This window comes from Rutilus rutilus, assembly GCF_951802725.1.
Source record: "Rutilus rutilus genome assembly, chromosome: 18".
NCBI classification, from domain to species: Eukaryota; Metazoa; Chordata; class Actinopteri; order Cypriniformes; family Leuciscidae; genus Rutilus; species Rutilus rutilus.
Genome location: NC_140231.1, coordinates 31,337,932 through 31,357,563, shown reverse-complemented (window position 1 = coordinate 31,357,563; position 19,632 = coordinate 31,337,932). Strand labels below are relative to the sequence as shown.

Here is a 19,632-nt window from a genome sequence, read left to right as displayed (position 1 = left end):
ATCATACTGACGTGCGGATGAAGCATCTCAGAAAAGATTTCAACTACTGATGGCATTCCTGTCACAGGCGTTTTTGCCTCCCACGATTCATTTATTCTGTAATGGAAAGCACACAAGAGTGACAGAGGATCTTTCACTTTCACTTTCTCCGAAGACACACTCATATGAAATCACATGTGCTTTAAAGAAATCACAAGAATGTCCAAAATTATAACTGGAGATTTGTTGTTTTTATTGGTGGTATTTCACACTGTAGAAAGACTTAATCTGAAGCAATCATAACTAACGCAAACAAAACTCCTCAAAGATGCAGTCAAACCAAGCTGTTGTTTTAAATGACTGGTGAATCTGAAGCAGAAGTGAGTCCTGATCCAGTTTCATTACATGTGTAAACACTCAATTCATTTCCAACAGCCTTAACTTACAGTAAAACCAAAATGTAATATTCTTTCTTTGTATTTAGTTTTTTTTTTAATAATCTTTCTCATTACATTTTACATCAATATGCTAATGTAAAAAAAAGACAAAAAATAAACAGATGCTATGCAAGATACAGGGGGAAATAATCATACATATTAAACATTAAATATAAAATTCAATGTAAATACAAAAAAAAAAAAAAATACACAAAATTTGTTCCTATAAAAGATCCACGAAGAAAACTCAACAAATTAATAAAAATCATAAACATAAATACGGGCCCTTTAAGCTTTAAGTTTGTGATGTAATGTAACAGGGACGTAATAAGACCTAAGATGATCTCCAGTAACGGGGCGCTGGGAAATATCTGCCCTACGGCCTATTAATTATATAATCCGACAGGAAAGATTGTCCATCTCTCTACCTAAAAATATATGAAAACAAAAACTGGGGAAACAAAGAGCAATGCAACAAATGCAGTGTGTAGTTGTCTATACAATAATGTACATGCAATTATCTGAATCTATAATGTACATAAATCATACACTAAACTGCATTTACATGGGAAAGTTGCGTATGTTATTACACAAGTATCTAAATATTATTATTCATATTATGCTTAGAAAATCACTTAAATGCAATATGCTCTCTTAAGCGTATGTATATATGTGTATATATATATGTGTATATATGTGTGTGTATATATGTGTGTATACCAGACACACACACACACACACACATACATACATACATATATATATATATATACACACACACATACATGTATGTATATAAATAAAGGTTTTGGTTTCTCTTTGTGCAGATGCTCAGATGTAGATTATATATGGGTACGATGAACAAAACATAATGGCAATAAATAAATTAATATAAAACAGCAAAGCATCCTACATATAAAACAAGCCAGAAATGGTCAAATATTATTTATTTTGTAACTTACTATATATTGTGATATGTGAAGAAGCTGTGCATAATAATCAGCTCATTAATAATAATAATTCTTAATGGGGTCAAAGTATCTTCGCAAAGTGTTATTAATGTTCACCTTTAGTCAAGAAATGTTTTGCTTTTACTCATTTTCCCTACATGTGACCAAATCCATAAATCTGAACAGAAACAAGAAAACAAGCAAATGATTATCACCATCAACCGAAGTGTTTTAGCTACATCAGTCCTGTGCCTGAAACCCCAAATCGTACCATTCCCAGAATCCAGTGCATCCGGCGGTGGGTGTCCGTGTTCGTTTGCCCTTTGAATGGTGTGACGAGGACGGAAGCTCAGGGTTCGGATATGACGACGCGCGAGCCGTACGTAGGCACTTGAGCTGCACGAGCGCACACACACACACACACACACACACAGACACCTGAACAGACGTCCCGCGTCCTCCATCAGGGCGAGTCCATGCTGAACAGCTCGATGCCCTGAGAGTTCCAGTGCAGACCGACTCCGGAGTTAAAGACCAGAGACCAGACGTACGGGATGAAGAAATCCTCAGGCTGCTCTTCCTCCACGTATTTAAACTTCAGCTCCGGAAATATCTGCATGAGGATCACACACACACACTGTGTTACAAAACTGCTGATAAAATGTTAAAACAAAACAATGCATCCTTAGATCAATCATCAAGCAGGCAAAACATTGACTTTTTTCAAAAGTGAAAAACTTTAGCAACCATTAAGATATAATATTTGCTCACGTTTCAAGATTCATTCACTCAATGGCTTTTCAGAAAACAAGTCCAAAAGTCATTGACATCAGTGTTATTTGAGTATTATTTATATTCTTTATTATTGTTTTCAAGAATATTTGACAAAGTGCATTAAATGATTTCAGAAAACTTGCCTTCAGAAGAAGTTGATTAATTAATCAACAAACAAAAAAAGACAAAAAAGTAAAAAAATACTTATTTGATTCAATAAATTATTTTTGTAAATACACCTGAACTACCATTAATATAGAAGCTTGTTTTTAAAATATTTGTTTTTTAATTTTTTTAATTTTTTAAAAACGTAATAAAAAAAAAAGTTAATTGCAACTTTTTCTCTCAGTTCTGACTATTTTCTCTCACATTTTGTGAGTTTACATTTTGCATTAAGGTTTCTTTTGATGATTTTTTATTTCGAGCTTATATCTCGTAATTCTGACTTTATAATTCGCAGTTGAGACTTTAAAAGATTTATATATTTTATAGTATTCATTCATTAATATTTTTATATTTTATTCATTTTTATTTCCATTTTAGTAATTGTAATGCTTCAGCTTCAAGTATTAAACTTATTTCAGTTAAAGTTTTTATTTTTTTATTTAGTCATTTGCAATCGATTTAACTTATGTAAAGTCTCATTTTGAAGAAAGATTATGAAAACAAATATTTGTTCTTTAGAGTAACACGCACTGACTTGTTCACAATGACCAAGAGTGCCAATCAAGTCAGTTTTGATTTAATGTGACTAAGTGTAACATCACACACGCACAGATGTTTTAAAAGTCTTAAAAGTTCTGTTATTATTGTCTAAGTAAAAAGTTTGAAGAAAGGACCGAGTGCAACTGAAGAGCGTAAATAAGCCTTCATCATGAGTGGAGCCATGTGTTTAAAGCGCGGTGAACACAGATCCGCGTGTGTGATCTGATTTCAGGTGAAGCGGCTGCAGTTTTGACGCAGGTGTAATTCCATCCACCTGTGAGGTAAATACACTTGAGTTTGATTGACTATATGACGGACGGGAACACCTCAGACGCTGCTTTTCATGTTTAAATACAACCCTCTTAACCCCTGGTAAAGCGATACGCAGCGCTACTACCCGAGACGCTAGCGGCCGTCTCCTGTGTGCTAATCAGCGTGAGGAGGTGTGTGTGTGTGTTAGCTAACCGGAGGGGTTGAGTTCCTCTCTCACACACACACACACATACACACACACACACACACACACACCACAACCGTGAGCGTCTACGTTTACAGACGCCTCGGCCTTGGAAGTATTTTCCCATCATTCCTTTTATATTCAGTAATTCTCAGGCTTGATCCAAACCAATAAGCTTCGAGATGAATCACAATGATTTTTAGAACTAGATCTTTATCGTTATAGTTCATAATTCTTAAAAACTGAAAAATTGAACTTTGTAACCTATCAATCCATCCATCCATCCATCCATCCATCTATATATCAAACCATCAAACCATCCATCCATATATCCATCCATCAAACCATCCCTCCATCCATATATCAAACATTCAACCATCCCTCCATCCATCCATCTATATATCAAACCATCCATCCCTCCATCCATATATCAAACATTCAACCATCCCTCCATCCATCCATCTATATATCAAACCATCCCTCCATCCATCCATATATCAAACATTCAACCATCCCTCCATCCATACATCAAACATTCAACCATCCCTCCATCCATCCATACATCAAACCATTCATCCATCCCTCCATCTATATATCAAACATCAAACTATTCATCCATCCATCCATGCATGCATCTATATATCAAACCATCCCTCCATCCATATGTCAAACATTCAACCATCCCTCCATCCATCCATCTATATATCAAACCATCCCTCCATCCATCCATACATCAAACCATTCATCCATCCCTCCATCTATATATCAAACATCAAACTATTCATCCATCCATCCATGCATGCATCTATATATCAAACCATCCCTCCATCCATATGTCAAACATTCAACCATCCCTCCATCTATATATTAAACCATCAAACCATTCATCCATACATCCATATATATATATATCAAACCATCCATCCATCCATCTATCCATATAAAATTAAATCTATAAAATGTGTTAAAAAATTAATTACAATAATTTGAACAATAATTAACATTATACAACAACTAACCTTTTAACCTAACAAAACATCTTTCCATCACAATCCAGTCAAATGCTAATGGATAAAGTCCTGCTCCACAATTTCACAGTGGAGATTTTAAAAAGTTACACCTAAAATTCTTCAGTTCTGCACTAAAAGCTCTCGGTGCAGCCTTGCCTGGCTAACTACGGCCGCTGTTCCTGTTGTTCGGTATCAATGACCTCTGATCCATCTCTGAACAAACACAACAGCTGACTCCAGCCCACAGGAAGCTCTCAAACATGTAGTCTGACTTCAGGCCGCCAACAGGACTTTCAGAAACAGGAAGATGTCTGTGGCACTCTGAGTAACACCGTTCACTCTTGGCTTAATTTGCAGTACCACAGAAATCCTCCTTCCGCTCTTTTCAGAGGCCATGGAGGAAAAGAAGCCCAGAAGACATGAAGGAACCCCTTTCACTGGAACTTTACAGTTCCCCTGGAGCGATTCTGCAAACAAATGCTGTCATTTCCCATCAGTGCAAAAAAAAAAGAAGAAAAAAAAAAAAAGAGAAAAAAAGAGGCGGCTGGTGAAACGTCGCTTTTCAACGGCTGCTGCAATGAGCAACTCCGTGGAAGATGTTGTCACTGAAATTTGAGTTTGAGGCAGTGAAACTTAGAAAGATATTCAGAGCTTTGTTTCAGACTAAAGGTTTGCATGCATAAAAACACATGCAAACTCGACGGCACATGCAAACACAGCCTTTCAAACAAACAAAACAGTGTGTCTTGTGAGTTCTTTGTGGATTTAACGTACTTAATATGAGCTTTGAATCATGCCTCCTTATATGCTCAAAACACAGGGCACTGCCACTGCAAATTAATATGAATAAGATGAAATGGCCAAGTGATTTATCACAGAAATGGACACTGGTGTGCGAATTGATGCCACAGAAAGGACAGTATTAATCTGATTCATGCATTTGTGTGTTGAAATGAGATTAAAAAAAAAAAATTTTTTAATAAAAATAATTATTAATAATAATAATATTAAAAAAATATATTAAAAAAATAATAGATATTTTTTTTCTTTTTTTTTTGTATACATCCGTAACGTGGGCCCTAAAAGTCTAAATAATACACAATGTTCTTCTTTAATATGCAAATTCAGGTTGTATCATCCTACGAAATCATTCTGAAACATTTCAAGTATGATATGATATATAAATAGACATTTACATATAAATGTTTAGAATATATATGTTTATTGAATTCCTTTTTCTTTTTTCTTATTAGTTTCATGACAATTATGCACATTTCACTCTAAATTCTCTTTTTTTTATTCATTTGTAATTTTCTTTATATGATTTTAATCATATGCTCACACTTGAAGTCGTGGAGATTTAGTGGCAGCCACAAGTTGTCCAACATTTTGTGCTCTCATGCGTGTTTGTGTGTCTGACTTATTTGCATGTGCTTCTAAATTGCACAATTATTCTTCATGCTACCTGCGCTACAGCCATGACATGTTCACGCAATCCATTCGATTTCACTAGCAAATTAGGACACTATAAATCAGGGCCATAGCAGAGAATAAATGAGAAATACGTTTCCGCTCATTCTTTTATTAATCTGATATTATGTCCAATGAAATGTCACAAACAAAAAGGAATAGTGCTTGGTCACACCAGGGTTATTATAGTTAACTAACGGTGTGTTTACATGACAACAATGTACTAAAAACAGACGACAACATTGTCAAAACGATCCCCGTTCACACAGATCTGCGAAAATGACTAAAAAGGCTGTATTATGCATGCCAGACCAGTAGTCGGCGATGTCACTTTGTCAAGAAACACCGCTCGAACACGTAATATACATGCGTGAGCGTCGTGATATCACCGTTTTCACAGATTCACGTTTTTGTTGTTTACATGAAGACGGTAAAGGCAAAACCTTGCACTCTGAAACACGTTTTCAAATGTTCACGCTTTCAGGTCCCCATAACGCCGTTATTGCGTAAATGAACGACCAAAACGCATAAAAGGTTTTCCGTTTGAAAACGGTGTCGTGTAAATAAAAACATTTCCGTTACTTGAGATAAACATTAACTGAAAAAAAAACTTATTTTATTTTAGCCAGTTGCAAAGGCAACATTTCTCTTGATATACAAAAAAATTTTTTAATAATAAATAAATGACAAAATAATAAAAAATGCCGAAACCGCAAACAAAATGACTAAAACATAAAATGAAAATGGAAAAATTTTAAACTAAATGAAAATATGATTCAAACTATAACAGTATCTCAGTGACAATAAAATAAATGTGGGTAACACTTTATTTTACAGTATCCTTGATACATATGTTACATGTACTTACATGATGCATAATTACATGCAACTAACCCTAATCCTACCCTAACCCTATAGTAAGTACATGTAGTTGCTTAATATTACTCAGTACGTAAATATATAATTACACTGTAACAATGACACCTTAAAATAAAGTGTAACCTAAATTTGTTGACATAAATAGGCAGAATATTTACATTTATGAATTTGGCAGATGCTTTTATCCAAAGCGACTCATTCTCTGGGAATCGAACGCATGACGCCGGCATTGCTAGTGCTATGCTCTTTATGTTTTAAGATATAGGAATTAAACAGGTTCATTTAAGCTACGGTGTGCGTTTTGAATGATCAACACCCTGCAAACCTTCTAAGGTTTCTACATTACTGTGTTCACTACTCTTCAGAAGTTTGCGGTCGGTTTTCAAAGGAAGTCTCTTATGCTCACCACGGCGGTATTTATCTGAATAATAATCAGAAATGTTTCTTGAGCCGCAACTCAGCATATCAGAATGATTTCTGAAGGATCATGTGACGCTGAAGACTGGAGTAATGATGCTGAAAATTCAGTGCTATTATATTCACATAGAAAATTTCACAATATTACTGTATTTTTGATCAAATAAATGCAGCCTTGGTGAGCAGAAGAGACTTCAATCTCACAGAACGGTAGTGTACATCTCAATCATTAGAGTGATAGTATTCAATCAGACAGCTGCCGGTTTGAACAGCTACAGGAGTCGCAACCCAACCCAAGCATGATCCAGCTCAACCAAACGCTTACAATTTCCTACATAAAATATGCAGGAAACGCCTGGAGATTGGCCGTCCCGGGCAAAACCAGCAGCTGCGAAGTGGCGGGTCCATCAACAGCGATCTGACCCAACCCCAATCAACCCGAGCCGACCCAAGCCAGCGCTCAGGTGAGTCGCGGGCCAATCGACAGCAGGTAAGCTGCCCATCGGCGTTAATAATGCATCAGCATCCTATCATATTCCCCAGCGCTCTCATTGTGAAAGACAGAGGCTGTATTGAAGCGCTTTCATATCTGACTCCACAGAAAGGGCTCAGAACTTGGCTGGACTCGCTGACTCCGGGTCTGCTGGCTCGGCTACACTGCGGCTCTATTCATGGCCGGTCAAAGTCTGTCTGTTCCTTTCAGACGCCATACAAGCACACGGACCCGGTCTGTCACACGTGGGAGGACATGAAGCGACTCGCGTGATGAGGGACTCCGGGTCACAAGGTCAACGACTTTCAGAATGGCGGGGGACGATTAATGAACGATTAGTTGAGTTCATTCTTTATTGTTTTCAAAAAACTTTACGGGTCAATGTGTCAAGAACTTCCCTTTTGTCATATTTGTCCCTAAAATCTAAAGAAAGAATTACGAAACTATATTTTTCTTGCTGAAAATATTGATTTTTTTTTTTTTATATTGTGACAATATTTCCGTCAATTAAGCACATTTCCCCTAAATTCACATTAGTGAAAAGTAATAATCCAAGTCTCATTATGATTATTTTTTTATAATTATCAATGTATTTATACTTCATGTATTTATTTATTTATTTATTAGTATTTATTTCATGCTTATTATAGTAATTTTATTTCATAAAAGTTAAATATTATTGTATTGCCCTAATGGAAATCTGATAAAAATGTATAAATAAATTCAAAAGAGAATTCAATGTGAATCTTGGGTAAACTGCACTTAATTTTTATGAAAGCATTAAATAAAATAAATAAAATATATATATATATATTATTTAACTGTAATTTATATATATATATATATATATATATATATATATATATATATATATATATATATATATATATATATATATATATATATATATATATATATATTATTTAACTGTAATTTATATATATATATATATATATATATATATATATATATTATTATTTAACTGTAATTTATATATATATTATTTAACTAATTTATATATATATATATATTTTTATTTAACTGTAATTTATATATATATTATTTAACTGTAATTTATATATATATATATATATATATATATATATATATTATTTAACTGTAATTTATATATATATTATTTAACTGTAATTTATATATATATATATATATATATATATATATATATTATTTAACTGTAATTTATATTATATATATATATATATATATATATATATATATATATATAGCGCTTTATTTACTTTTATATATATATATATATATATATTTTTTTTTTTTACAAGTATTTTTTACTTTTCTTATGAAAGCTAACAAAATATCTTTAAAATCCCAATCCAATATCATTATAATATCAATAGCACATTACAGAATTTAAACTTGTTGATGGTGTACAAATAAAACGTCTTCATCAAGAAGTGACTCAAATGAACCAGGAAATAAACAGGCGCTGAGTATCAGCTTCATGTCAGAGTACATATGAGTCCCACTGAGGGCAGATGAAAACCCAGAGCTATTTAAACTCTTAGATGTTCTCTGAACTGAAGTCTTGCGTCAAACTGTTCTCTTCTCAGTTCTCAAACACACACACACACACACACACACACACACACACACACACACACACACACACACACACACACACACACACACACACACACACACACACACACACACACAGAGAGAGACATACACCCCCCTGCGGGGCCCCAGTGTTTCCTGGGAAGAGAAGGGCCAGACAGAGCCCGGGCAGAATTGGCTCATGGTTGGCTGAGCTCCAAGGTCGCCAGTCGGCTTGGCCCTGGTTTGCAGCAGTCGGAGCCTCAGAGCAGAAACAGTTCACTAACACACACACAGATCGGTCTGCTCACACACACAGGGGAAATGGACGCAGATGATTTTACATTAAAATGGGGCAAAATCAAACACACACAAACTGAGAAAGAGACATGAATCACTTGTGTCTGGATTCAAGACATACACCGATAAGAATATATTGTGACAAGAGAACATCGCATATCCATAATGAGAGTCAAAATAAAGGCCTTAGTGACATCACAAAAAAAGAAAGTTGGCAACCCATTAGATTTGGATGAAATTCAAAACAGTTTGGGATGAGATTATGATTTTTTTTCTTTAGAATTACATGCAATGATAAATTGCTCAAAAAAGGACCAGAATTATAATTTGGGGTTAGTAAGACTTTTCTTTCTTTTTTTAAGAAATGTATACTTTTCTTCAGCAAGGATGCACAACTGTTTTCAACATTGATAATAATCAGAAATGTTTCTTGAGCAGCAAATCATCATATTAGACTGATTTCTGAATGATCATGTGACACTGAAGACTGGAGTAATGATGCTGACAATTCAGCTTTGATCACAGGAATAAATTACAGTTTAATATATATTCACATAGAAAACAGTTATTTTAAATTATAATAATCTATCACAATATTCTTGTTTTCATTGTATTTCTGATCAAATAAATGCAGCTTTGGTGAGCAGAAGAGACTCCATACAAAAGCAAAATAAAAAAAGTCAGTTCAGCTTTTAAATGCATTAGAAAACAGAAAACTCTGCAAAAACCTGATTGAGAAAGCAGTCTTTTTCATGACTAGTTAAGTGTCATATCCAAGAATTTCAAAATGCATCCAAAAGCCTTTATGAAAGCATGTGTGTGTGTGTGTGTGTGTGTGTGTTACACTGATGTCGCCCTCCCTCACAGGAGCCACGGTGTCTCTGTCTTATCACCACGCAACACACACACCAGCGCACTGGCCAAACAACAAATTCCACCGCCTCTGTCACTCCGTCCACGTCACACACGGCTGTCGCAGCTCCTATTCAACACTAAAGAGAGAGAGAGAGACAGAAAGAAAAAGGAGAGACAGAAAGAGGTAGAGCTCTGGGCAGACAGGCAGTCTGGCCCTTCACGCTTCCTTTGTGTGTGTGTTTGTGGTGGAATAAGGGCCGTCTGTACCAGGACCGAGGGTACGGAACATCCCTCAAGCGCACAGTTGCTCTCTTGGGACTCTGATTCTGATAAGTGTTGCCTACTGCATGCTTGAGTGTGTGTGTGTGTGTGTGTGTACACGAGTCTGGATGTCTAGACGAGAATTTTTCATTCCCAGTCCTGGGGACGCCCAGGACACAAACACATCCCAACACACACACACACACACACACACAGAAATGCACAAGCACGCCAATAAACTACTAGAGAAAACATAGTCGAAATTAGAGATGCAATATTAAAATCACTAGTCAGTGTGTTGCATAAATAAACTTGCTCAATATGTATATGTGTACATATGTGTACACACACACACACACACACACACACACTTAAACACATATGTACATTCATATTTATACATATAGGGCGCTATATATATATATATATAAATATACTATATGTATAAAGTCCTGAATAATTAGGCTGGTCTTGGACTCAGACCATAATCAGGCATGTTTTTGGGGGATATTTACACACATTTAACACGTTTAATAGCAGATTGAAACATGAACGGACTACACGGGTCTCGAAACATGCTTATAAATGTTGGATTATTATTGCATTGTCTTAAAAACACACCAATCAAGGCTGAACGCTCAAAAAAGGCCAAAGCCACCCAATCTGAAAGTGTTTGAAAGGGGATGTTTCTCAGACGTGATGTTTCTCAGACGTGATGTTTCTCAGCAGGTTTTATTGTGCAAGCTGTTGCTAAATATCAAACCGAACAAAAAAATAACAATAATCCAGATAAACTAGTTAACCTCACTAAATCGTTAAACAGACAACAAATCTGTTCTGTCTGGTTTACAAAGCAGCTTATTACAAGTTGTATACCGTCACATAACGGCCAGCCCAACTTGTTGCTAAAGTCTCAAACAAAACTTTCACATAACATTCAAAGATTCAGTTACAAGAACGTCTTCCTCATAATGGCTTTGCAATGATCAGACAATATACATCAGCCCATCCATGAAGGTTCTGACGATCTCTATCGGCCCTCATACTCATTCGCCTGGCCATTAACCTGACGGATGTCGTCTGTGATATCTGAAACACGGAACATGTGATAGAACACGCAATTAAACGGCGGATGAACGGCACATACCGGCCACTTTTTCCCTGATTTAGGGGGATCAGAGGGGATTGTGGGTAAGGATAAGAAGGTAACGAGACACGTGCTGCAGATTTATTCCAGTCTTTTAGCCCGTATATCAGAGACAGATATGTGTGATTTCCTGTTCTTCTGGAGATGTCATTACCCGCATGTGTTATAAAGTGTAATGGATGGCCCCGGAGGAGTCGTTTGTGATAATGAAGATGAGGCCTGACCCGCTCTCGAACATGATTGCTCGCGTGTTCACACCCGCCGCTCACTCTCGTCTCAGATAAAGCACAGCTTCATTTACCTGCTACATGCAGGTACAAAATTATCAGTCGCCAAATGCTAAAGAACAAAAAACTTTAGTGTAAAGTTTGCCAAAGAAATTCAGCTAGAGTTATAAATATACATAAAAATACACATTTGGCATCACCGATTAGGGCTGTCACTTTCTGTTTGAGACATAAGTGTTCATTGAATCGATTGTAAAATCGACTTTCCGTGTCTAAAGACGTTTCCATTTTAAACGCCAAATATGGGCAAATCCACGGACAACTAACAGGCATTAGGACGAACGTAAAGAGGGCGCGCCGTGCTTGAGACGCGCACAAGTCAGCAATATTCCTGATGATTTATTGGCGTGAAGTTTCGTGCACAATGACAAACAGGAGTGCAACATTCTCGAAAAACAATAAGCAGAGTGGACTGCCATAACATTAATGAAAAACATTACTGCAGGCTTCAACATGGCTGTGTTTACCATTAGAAATGTCAAACAAATTTCGCCTACGTATGCGATTGTAGACCGTAGCCCGGATCTGTATCTGTATGCCTGAGACTGTCTGAATACCGGCAGAATTCACAGTTTTGTAGTAAAAAGAGACACATTATGCAGAAGTATAATTTGCTGTTATGTGTGTTTGTCAGAGCCTGCAGTTGCGCTGTGTGACGCGCGTTCGCTGCGGGCGTATCGTGACGAGCTGGACGCGCTCCGAGAGAAGGCCGTTAAAATCAATTCCCTATTTTCGTATTTATTGTGCAATCGATTTTCAAACGTAAAGTGACAGCCCTATCACCGATACACCAATACTGCTACTGATGTCTCTATGAAACAGAATTTTTTCTCAATTTTAACCATTAATTACAGGCATTCAGAATTACAGTATTATTGAAAGCTATCATTTATACTTAAGCTAAACTTACACCGTAACTTAGCGTCTAACTGAAACACTGTATAATTTATTAGCCAAAGGCTAAGTATAGCATGAAAATGTATTCGCATATGTGAGTGATTTACTCGCATCGTAGAGGGCTGCTTCTTAATGCTGCAAACGTTTTTCAGTCAAGAGCAGTGAGTGTCTTTTGTTCTCTGATTAACATTAATGACAGACATCACAGCTGCAGGTTTATTAGGCTTCTGTCACTTTAAGAGCTGCCGCAGACGACGCGGATCTGCCGCACATCCTATTTTCTCACATCTCTTTACATACATTCAAGTCTTCATTTTACTAATTTAATTGTGCTTGCGAGGATACTCGACAAAACAGGCATTTTGGCATATTTCTGTGTGCTTTTGTCCATTCAAGCGCTGTCTGGAGCGGCTTTCTGTGCGCATGAGTGTGTGTGTGTGTGTGATCCACAGACGTGTGCCAGTAGTAACGCACTGCCTTCTCTTTTGTGTCTTAATGCGTGAATGGTTTAAAAGCATTTGCTTGAATAAGAGTGTGATCATGTATTGTAACACTAGCCAAAGGATGATGGGAAAAAAAAAGATAAAAAGAATTTACGCGTTAAACTGGGAAAAATAATCGCGTGTTGATTATATTTATGATGATATATATATATATATATATATATATATATATATACAGTGAGGAAAATAAGTATTTGAACACCCTGCTATTTTGCAAGTTCTCCCACTTAGAAATCATGGAGGGGTCTGAAATTGTCATCGTAGGTGCATGTCCACTGTGAGAGACATAATCTAAAAAAAAAAATCCAGAAATCAATATATATGATTTTTTAACTATTTATTTGTATGATACAGCTGCAAATAAGTATTTGAACACCTGTCTATCAGCTAGAATTCTGACCCTCAAAGACCTGTTAGTCTGCCTTTAAAATGTCCACCTCCACTCCATTTATTATCCTAAATTAGATGCACCTGTTTGAGGTCGTTAGCTGCATAAAGACACCTGTCCACCCCATACAATCAGTAATAATCCAACTACTAACATGACCAAGACCAAAGAGCTGTCCAAAGACACTAGAGACAAAATTGTACACCTCCACAAGGCTGGAAAGGGCTACGGGGAAATTGCCAAGCAGCTTGGTGAAAAAAGGTCCACTGTTGGAGCAATCATTAGAAAATGGAAGAAGCTAAACATGACTGTCAATCTCCCTCGGACTGGGGCTCCATGCAAGATCTCACCTCGTGGGGTCTCAATGATCCTAAGAAAGGTGAGAAATCAGCCCAGAACTACACGGGAGGAGCTGGTCAATGACCTGAAAAGAGCTGGGACCACCGTTTCCAAGGTTACTGTTGGTAATACACTAAGACGTCATGGTTTGAAATCATGCATGGCACAGAAGGTTCCCCTGCTTAAACCAGCACATGTCAAGGCCCGTCTTAAGTTTGCCAATGACCATTTGGATGATCCAGAGGAGTCATGGGAGAAAGTCATGTGGTCAGATGAGACCAAAATAGAACTTTTTGGTCATAATTCCACTAAACGTGTTTGGAGGAAGAAGAATGATGAGTACCATCCCAAGAACACCATCCCTACTGTGAAGCATGGGGGTGGTAGCATCATGCTTTGGGGGTGTTTTTCTGCACATGGGACAGGGCGACTGCACTGTATTAAGGAGAGGATGACCGGGGCCATGTATTGCGAGATTTTGGGGAACAACCTCCTTCCCTCAGTTAGAGCATTGAAGATGGGTCGAGGCTGGGTCTTCCAACATGACAATGACCCGAAGCACACAGCCAGGATAACCAAGGAGTGGCTCTGTAAGAAGCATATCAAGGTTCTGGCGTGGCCTAGCCAGTCTCCAGACCTAAACCCAATAGAGAATCTTTGGAGGGAGCTCAAACTCCGTGTTTCTCAGCGACAGCCCAGAAACCTGACTGATCTAGAGAAGATCTATGTGGAGGAGTGGGCCAAAATCCCTCCTGCAGTGCGTGCAAACCTGGTGAAAAACTACAGGAAACGTTTGACTTCTGTAATTGCAAACAAAGGCTACTGTACCAAATATTAACATTGATTTTCTCAGGTGTTCAAATACTTATTTGCAGCTGTATCATACAAATAAATAGTTAAAAAATCATACATTGTGATTTCTGGATTTTTTTTTTTAGATTATGTCTCTCACAGTGGACATGCACCTACGATGACAATTTCAGACCCCTCCATGATTTCTAAGTGGGAGAACTTGCAAAATAGCAGGGTGTTCAAATACTTATTTTCCTCACTGTATATATATATATATATATATATATATATATATAAAACAATTTTGGTGGAATACTTTTTTCAAATTTATTAAAAAAATATTTTTATACTTATTCTTTCAATGAATATATTTACACACATATTTGTTTTGCAGTAGTTAGTAAGTAAATATATTTAATTATTACAATTTAACTGAAAAATATATATTTACATAAAAAATATATACATAAAGAGTTTTTAACAGGACTAAAAATACAAAAATTCTACTACTACTTTTTTTCAATAAAATACTGCAAAACACACGGTGGATTAGAAATATTATTTATTTGGATGATTATTTATTTATGAAACTAATAACTTTTACCATGGTAACACCTGATGTATGTGTGTGCGCACAGATGGCGGTTGTGTGATACAGTCAGCTGGTGAATTATTAATTCTTAATCCAGTGCATCTTAGAAGAACTAGCTTTCCTGTCTCTAGGAGGAAGTGAAATGTCACGGCTCTATATTTAGATAGGGACAAATATTTTGTTTTGAAAATAAAACAAATATTAGAGTGAAGAGGTCAGATGGGTGGAGAGGTGGACAGGGCCGATGACGCCAGAAAGAGAGTTCATGTGTGTGCTTACCTTCAGACGGTCTTTAGGGAGGGCCACGGCACCTTTCTTGATGACCTCTTGAACTCTCTCCACTGATAGGTCACTTCCTGCCTGCTCCAGTCGCTGGCTGAAGAATCCAATCACCTGAGTCACAAACATACACACAGTCAAGAGCTATGTTGCCAGTCACTGTGGCTCTTTTTACGTACATCACAAATGACTTGTGCCTCAGAGCGGCAGATGAAACACAATAAACACCGTCATGATATATATCTTGTGTTCTGATGCTGGTGTTTGGGAACGCAATCATGTGAGACGCATGTGGGAGGGAATTAAACCGAGTAATTTTGATGACAGAGACTTTGACTTTTCAGAACGACCAAACCAACATTTGAGATGCTGTGCGATGCGATTGGTCCGCCACTCCGCTGGTTAGTCTCATTGAGGGATTTATTCGGTATATATGTTTCCATCAATCGTGGTTTATGCACAAATCTTCTTATCGGATAAAAAAAAATGGTCCGCCTCAATTGAGTGCATACGTTTTTATGCACATTTTTAGAAATTATGCACATCTTGGTATTTCCATCCAGCTTTTTTTGATGCGATACCCCCAAAGTCGTTGATGTAAACACAGCTAACGCCATGACATCAGTGCAATGCTGTAAAATATGATGTTTGCACAGTGTGTGTGATACAATATCCCAGAATGCAATGCAATGATGAATTAATTAACAGCAATAATCAAACATCTTCATTACTCATCGGAGTGTCAAAAGACCTTCCTGGTTGAATAAATGACATTAAAAAAACTAAAACCGTGTCTAAAACCAGAAAAAAGCAAACAAACCCATTATACTCAGAACTTATTGAAGACATTTGAACGATTTTTTTTTTATATGCACAATTACTGTACTTATTTCTAGCATGACAACTGGATTTCTGAATTTTAGGAGAAAGAAATGCACATTTTATGCAGCACACAGTATATACGGTGCAGTTTGCAGTGCACTAGTATTCCATTAATTCAGTTTTGGATGAAAGCAATTTTATTCTGCGTGGTGTGTTTAAGGCTGGAGGGAGTCATGCAGCATTAATGCACCAGTGTGAGTGTGTGTTTAAAGAGGGAATTTACTTCCTGACTTCTGTAGATTACCCAGAAGCCCCCTGGGCTTCTACTGCACAATATAAATGCGGTAGGTTTAGTGTAAATCTCTTCATCTATATGGATGTTTGCACTGAGGATTTTGAACCATGTGCTAGCTAGAGTATCATCTTTAGAGAGTGATACGGACAGCCACACGAACTACATATCTAAACAAAAGCAAAAGCAAAAGCTCTGAGAAAAAAATCTAGTGAGGTGTCAATCTTAGGCAACATATTTAGGCATATAAGCACAGTACTTTTGCAGTACAATGGTACAGTGATGGCAACATATACCATAGTAGGTCTTTTTTTAGTGTTTTGTTGTTAAAAGTTACCTAGTTTTGACCAAACTCAATGTTTTGGTCACATATAATTATTTATACACATTTTTAATATTTAAAAATAATCTTTATAACATGTCAATGTAAAACTCTACTGGATTGCTGCTCATGAAGAGTGTTTCAAATCAGTCACTTATGGGGTTTAGTTTCAGTTAGGATGGCGGTATCTTTTCCATGTTAATTAGATTGTTTGTCCTCCTAACCAGCCGCGACGGCGACACGCAACGATACTATTTTAGAAACGGTTTCTATTTTTCTGTGATGTCGCGCTGGAACAACAAACACAAAGTGTGGCAATGATAATCTCAGGTACTGTTTATGTGCTTTATTTAATGTTAAAAGCGTGTAATGTGACTTTGAATATCATTTAGTGCTCCAGCTTTGTAGCCGTGAATGGATTATTCACCTCAGATCTTGAAATTAAACAAATGGAAACAAGAACGTTCAAACTGTGGACAAACAAGCGCATTATTTGACAAAGATTGTTTTAGTGACTCAGTAGCCTATGTATTTGAATAATGTTTAAATTGTGTAATATTTGTGAATTTGATTATGTTGATACTTTTCCATTTTCTTGCGAGTGCCGTCAAGATTACTCTCTGGTGCCGCGAGACTCCGCCCACACGCTGTTCTGATTGGCTGTGGGTTTTGATTGATTTTTTACGCATCTTGCAGTTGCGTCGCGTCTAGTGTGGGCCGACAAATTATTTGTCGCTTGAATCTTATCGCATCACGTCTGGTTAGACATGGTGTTAGAAGGTAGCTGTCTGTGTATACACTAGATCGCTCACTATGGTTTGGAACGGAGCAGGAACACACAGTCAGTGTCTCACCGTGTCAAGGTTCTGCATGATATCCTGGAAAGAGGGATGCGAGCGAAACTGTTCGAACAGTTCTCGCTTATAGAGCAGCGCGTACAGCAGGTTCGGGTTGTGATGGAGGGAATTACTCAAACAGGAGTTTATAATCTCCAACATCATTCTGATCACCTCCTCGATGACATTCAGATCCTGAGCCTGAGGGGGAAAAAGAGAAAATGCAGCGAGTAATGACAGAATTATTATAATTTTTTAATTGTGATAATATTTCATAATAATACTGTTTTTACTGTGTTTTTGTTCAAATAAAGGCAGCCTTGGTGAGCAGAAGAGACTTTTCAAAACCATTAATAAATCTCGTCAACCATAAACTTTCGAACGGCTTGATCAGTAAATCCAAACAACACTAATTGTCTCCTAACCTTTGCATCACTGGTTCAAACGCATGGACTAATGCTGTCTAGGAAGGTGCCAACAGTGCAGAGAACACCACACTGTGTGTGTGGGTTAAATGGGTTAACATTTCCCTGTGCTCTGCTGCAGTCTGGGCCGTAACACTTTTTCTGGGTCACACACACACACACACACACACACACAGAGACACACACACACACTTAAAGCGGGGGCAACAGAAATGCATCTTTTCTCCCTTTTTTGCAGCCGCATCATATATATTTCATGCATCAAATTGAAGAATGTTTGAAGACAAGGCTGTATGGATGTATAGAGTGTGTGAGTGAGTGTGTGTTACATCAGCAGTTTGTTCAATACAAACCCAGAAATCCCCACAAACACATAGGTACTGGCCCACTGGCCTTAACCCGGGGTTAAAATTGATGTTAAGACAGTTATAATTGCATTACAAAACTATAAAGCATTACATCTTGAATAAATAAGTATAGGAGTTATAGTACTAAGGGACTGCTTCAAAGAGTGCAATTCATTGTAAAATGCACAACATAACATGCCAATATACTGTTTAAACATTTGAGCATGAGCTAGTATTATAATGTATTATAACTGTAGTAGCTGTTGTTTATGAGAATATCTTCACATAAACCATTGCCAAAAGATTCTTCTCTTCATGCATTTGACATTCAAATTCGTTAAAAAAATGTTTTTAAAACAATGTCATGTCTCTGAAGAGCGTTCAGTCTCTGACCTTTGACCTTCTCATTTCCTTTTCTCCCACTGTCCTTCCCTATACAGAGTCTCTGCCTGCAGCCATCTCGGCCTCCTCTTTATGTTATTCATCTATTGCTTATTCTCAAGACTGATGTCAGTTTCCGAGCCACAAATCTCTCCGGACAAAAGCAAGTTAATGGAACAGAATGTGCAATCCGGTTTCCATAGGAACGAACACACACACACACACACACACGCACACATGCACGCGCACACACACACACACACACCACATCAAATGCTCTTTGTGTGGAAGCTAACAGAAGTGATTTAGGAGATGGCAGCTCGAGAAAGCTCAGAGTGTGTGTAGTGAAACACAAAAGCCCGGGAATGTACAAAAACACACAGTTTTATGGAATTAGCTTCAATGACTGTACGACAAACAA

General features: G+C 37.1%; 1 protein-coding gene across 1 annotated transcript in view; it reads right to left on the bottom strand.

The window, feature by feature from the left end:
- Positions 1 to 210: 210 nt before the first annotated feature.
- The window catches only part of dym (dymeclin), an 80,259-nt gene continuing 60,837 nt past the window's right edge, over positions 211 to 19,632 (bottom strand). The window contains exons 15-17 of the mRNA XM_084386620.1: positions 18,077 to 18,259; positions 15,787 to 15,900; positions 211 to 1,979 (exon numbers count right to left, since the gene is read on the bottom strand). Of these exons, the coding sequence (XP_084242746.1) occupies positions 1,830 to 1,979; positions 15,787 to 15,900; positions 18,077 to 18,259 (447 nt within the window). The 3' untranslated portion in view covers positions 211 to 1,829. The remainder of the gene's footprint in view (positions 1,980 to 15,786; positions 15,901 to 18,076; positions 18,260 to 19,632) is intronic.